Source organism: Macadamia integrifolia, unplaced genomic scaffold (genome assembly GCF_013358625.1).
Source record: "Macadamia integrifolia cultivar HAES 741 unplaced genomic scaffold, SCU_Mint_v3 scaffold453, whole genome shotgun sequence".
In the NCBI taxonomy this organism is placed as follows: domain Eukaryota; kingdom Viridiplantae; phylum Streptophyta; class Magnoliopsida; order Proteales; family Proteaceae; genus Macadamia; species Macadamia integrifolia.
Window position 1 is genome coordinate 493,494 of NW_024870454.1, and position 2,977 is coordinate 496,470.

Here is a 2,977-nt window from a genome sequence, read left to right on the forward strand (position 1 = left end):
AAGAAGATTATGACAAGAACCAAAGTGATTGTTCTCTACAAGAATTGTTTGCCCCCCTTCATTCAGTCCCTATTAAAACATCTCAAAAGATCCTATTTTATTTTGTTACAAAGTTGGATGTAATACCGTGTTCAACATCATCTATCATAGATTTTTTATTACAAAGTCTTTACTATTATTTTATATTAGTAGTGGTAAAATAGATATTTAGGCAGTTTTAAAAGGGTCGGGCCGGTTGGGCTAAATAACTTGGTTCAAACGGGCTTCTAAAATGAGTCGGGCTGGTTGGGCATCCGATGGGCTAGTAGCCTGCATCGTAAACACCCGTTTAAACCCGACACTTAATTAAACGGGCCAGTTTAGGACTGGCCTTAAACAAGTCGGACTCAATCGGGCCTACTGGTGCGGGCTCAGGATTGACACCCCTACTTCCATGTAATGTTTAAAGACCATTGCACATTCTAGCACAATAAAGTCAATTTTTATTTTACCAAAAAAAAAGAAAAAATGTCCATTTTGATTTATATTTGTACTAAAGTAAAAAAGATTTATAACATTGTGGCTCATAGAAGTGATTTTGATATTGAAATTTGACATATGATCAATCCAAGTCACATCATACAATACTCAAATCGATACACGAATTTTAATTATTATTTTATTATAATTAAATAAAAAGTCAAACTACAACACCACAAAAGTGTGAATAAACCATGGTGGAGAAGAACAATTAGACCGAAAATGAAAAATAGGACCCATTTGGATGGCGAAGAGGTTGGGGTGAGAAAGTTGGGATTGTACCCACATGCTGTAGAATTTTGAAATAAGAGTAGTAGAAAAAGAAAAAAAAAAAATTGTATTTACTCATTTCTTCGTATGTTTAGTTGGCTTGGAAGAGGGTGGGGTGGAAAAGTTGTAACTTCTTCTCATATTTTTTTTCAAAATCTTATCTTATGTAATAAGAATTTTGTGGAGAGTGAAGAGAGGGGACAAAGCCACAAAGGGCAGGCAATGATTTTGTTGCATAACACATGTTTTGCAGCCAGACATCCAAGCATCTAAGAATTTTGAAAATCTCAAAAAAATTAATAGACTTACATTATTCATTCCCATCCATCTTGAGTCTTGACTCTTCACCAACCAAATGAGATTTACTGAGTTGATGGTTAAAATTACATGATGAGAAATTAATTAGAAATTAGACTATATAACATGAATTTGGTTCCTCCCTATCCAACTGTATTCTTCAAGCCATTGGATCCGGGATCACATACCATGTTGACATGGTCACAAAATTTGACAAGTAAATTGTCCAAAGGATATTACTCTATCTATTCCAATTGAACTGATAAATTTTCGTGAGAACAAATGGCATGATAACCTGATCTAATAGTGAATCTCTCATTTTTTGAACCACTCCAAATAAGCATTACTGACGTTATAAAGGAAAATAAAGTTGCAATGAGTGGCCATTGCATCAGTGGCGGTATGGTTTTAAGTATTGGTATTTAATTGATTGTATTGTATGAGTATTCGTTGAGACAGATTCAGGATCAAGTATCAATATTGGAATAAGGGTAAAATCATGATTTTTTTTTTAATTTATGAAAAATCGGGGTTAATTGATCAATCCGAAAATGAAGTTGCAGTCCACACTTCCACCTTAAACATGGTGGGTACATGTGGTGGGTCTATGCGAAAAGAGAGGGCAACAATGAGTGGCCATTGCATCAGTGGGGGCATGGTTTTTAGGTATGGGTATTGACTCGATTGTATCTTATCAGTATCGGTTGATATCGATCTTGATACCTTGTAGATCCAGGATCAAGTATCAGTATTGAAACAGGGGTAAAGTCGTAAAAAAATTTAAAACTCTTTTTTTTTAATGAAAAATAGAAGTAAATTGATCAATTCGAACAACCAGTTCTTGCACATGTATATGCTATTTCCTTTCTACCAACAAAAAAGAAACCTCTTTATTTATTTGTTTTCAGCCAAAATTTTCCATGATATATACCTTATACATAAGCAACAAAATCTCCATGAGAACTCTATTAAAAAAAGCTGATGAGGGCTTCTTCATTCTCAAGGAAAATTTGAAAATTTCTAATGATGATTATGATGAAAAGATTCAATAAACATCTCTCTTATTCTCTTGAAATAGGCCAACACCTTGCCACGGTCAGGGAGATTATCTTTGATCGCAGGGACTGACTTGAAGTTCTCAGCCCATGCACATAGGCGAGGGAAGTTATGTTCCTCCACCAACTTCACTCCCACAGCCTCTTCCATCACTCCCATCCAATAAACAATCCACCCATAGGTCAAATCCGTCATTCCAAGGGCATCACCATCGAAAAATTTCTTCTTTCCAAGCCCTTGTTCTTCTAAAGTTTTCAAGGCTTCCAAGCAATCCTTTATTGCCTTCTCCTGTTCTTCCCCAACTTCTCGGAAGAATCCACCCAACGCCAAGATCTGTATGTATAAACAGTAATTAGGAACGATAATAGATACTCCATAGACGGTGGAATCTAATGTGAAGAGAAAATCTAGACTTCATGATAAAAAAATAAACAACATATTGATTATTTTGCAAGTAAAATCAGATTACCTTGTCCTCTCCAAATTTGGTCCAGAAACGAGTTATGGTTCTCTCATAAGGATCTTGGGGCAGCAGTGGATTCTCCGGCCATGTCTCTTCGATGTATTCAAGAATTATTGTGGATTCTGAGATTGGTTTTCCCTTATGAATAAGAACTGGGATCTTCTTGTGAACTGGGTTGGACTTCAAAAGCAATTCACTCTTGTTGGAGAGGTCCTCCTCTATGTATTCAAAAGCTACACCTTTCAGTTTGAGAGCCCAGATGACTCTCCAAAGGAATGGGCTGGCAAATAATCCAAGTAGCTTCACTTCTTCCATTCTCAGAGATCAGATTAGCAGATTAGGTATGTGAGGCTTAAATCTCTTTAAAGTTTA

General features: G+C 35.9%; 1 protein-coding gene across 1 annotated transcript; it reads right to left on the reverse strand.

Moving 5' to 3' along the window:
- Positions 1-1,903: 1,903 nt before the first annotated feature.
- On the reverse strand, positions 1,904-2,977 carry LOC122068720 (probable glutathione S-transferase). The gene is made up of 2 exons (XM_042632602.1): positions 2,612-2,977; positions 1,904-2,475 (listed from the first exon to the last, which is right to left on the reverse strand). The coding sequence occupies exons 1-2, from the start codon at positions 2,918-2,920 to the stop codon at positions 2,107-2,109; spliced, it is 678 nt and encodes a 225-aa protein (XP_042488536.1). The 5' UTR covers positions 2,921-2,977; the 3' UTR covers positions 1,904-2,106.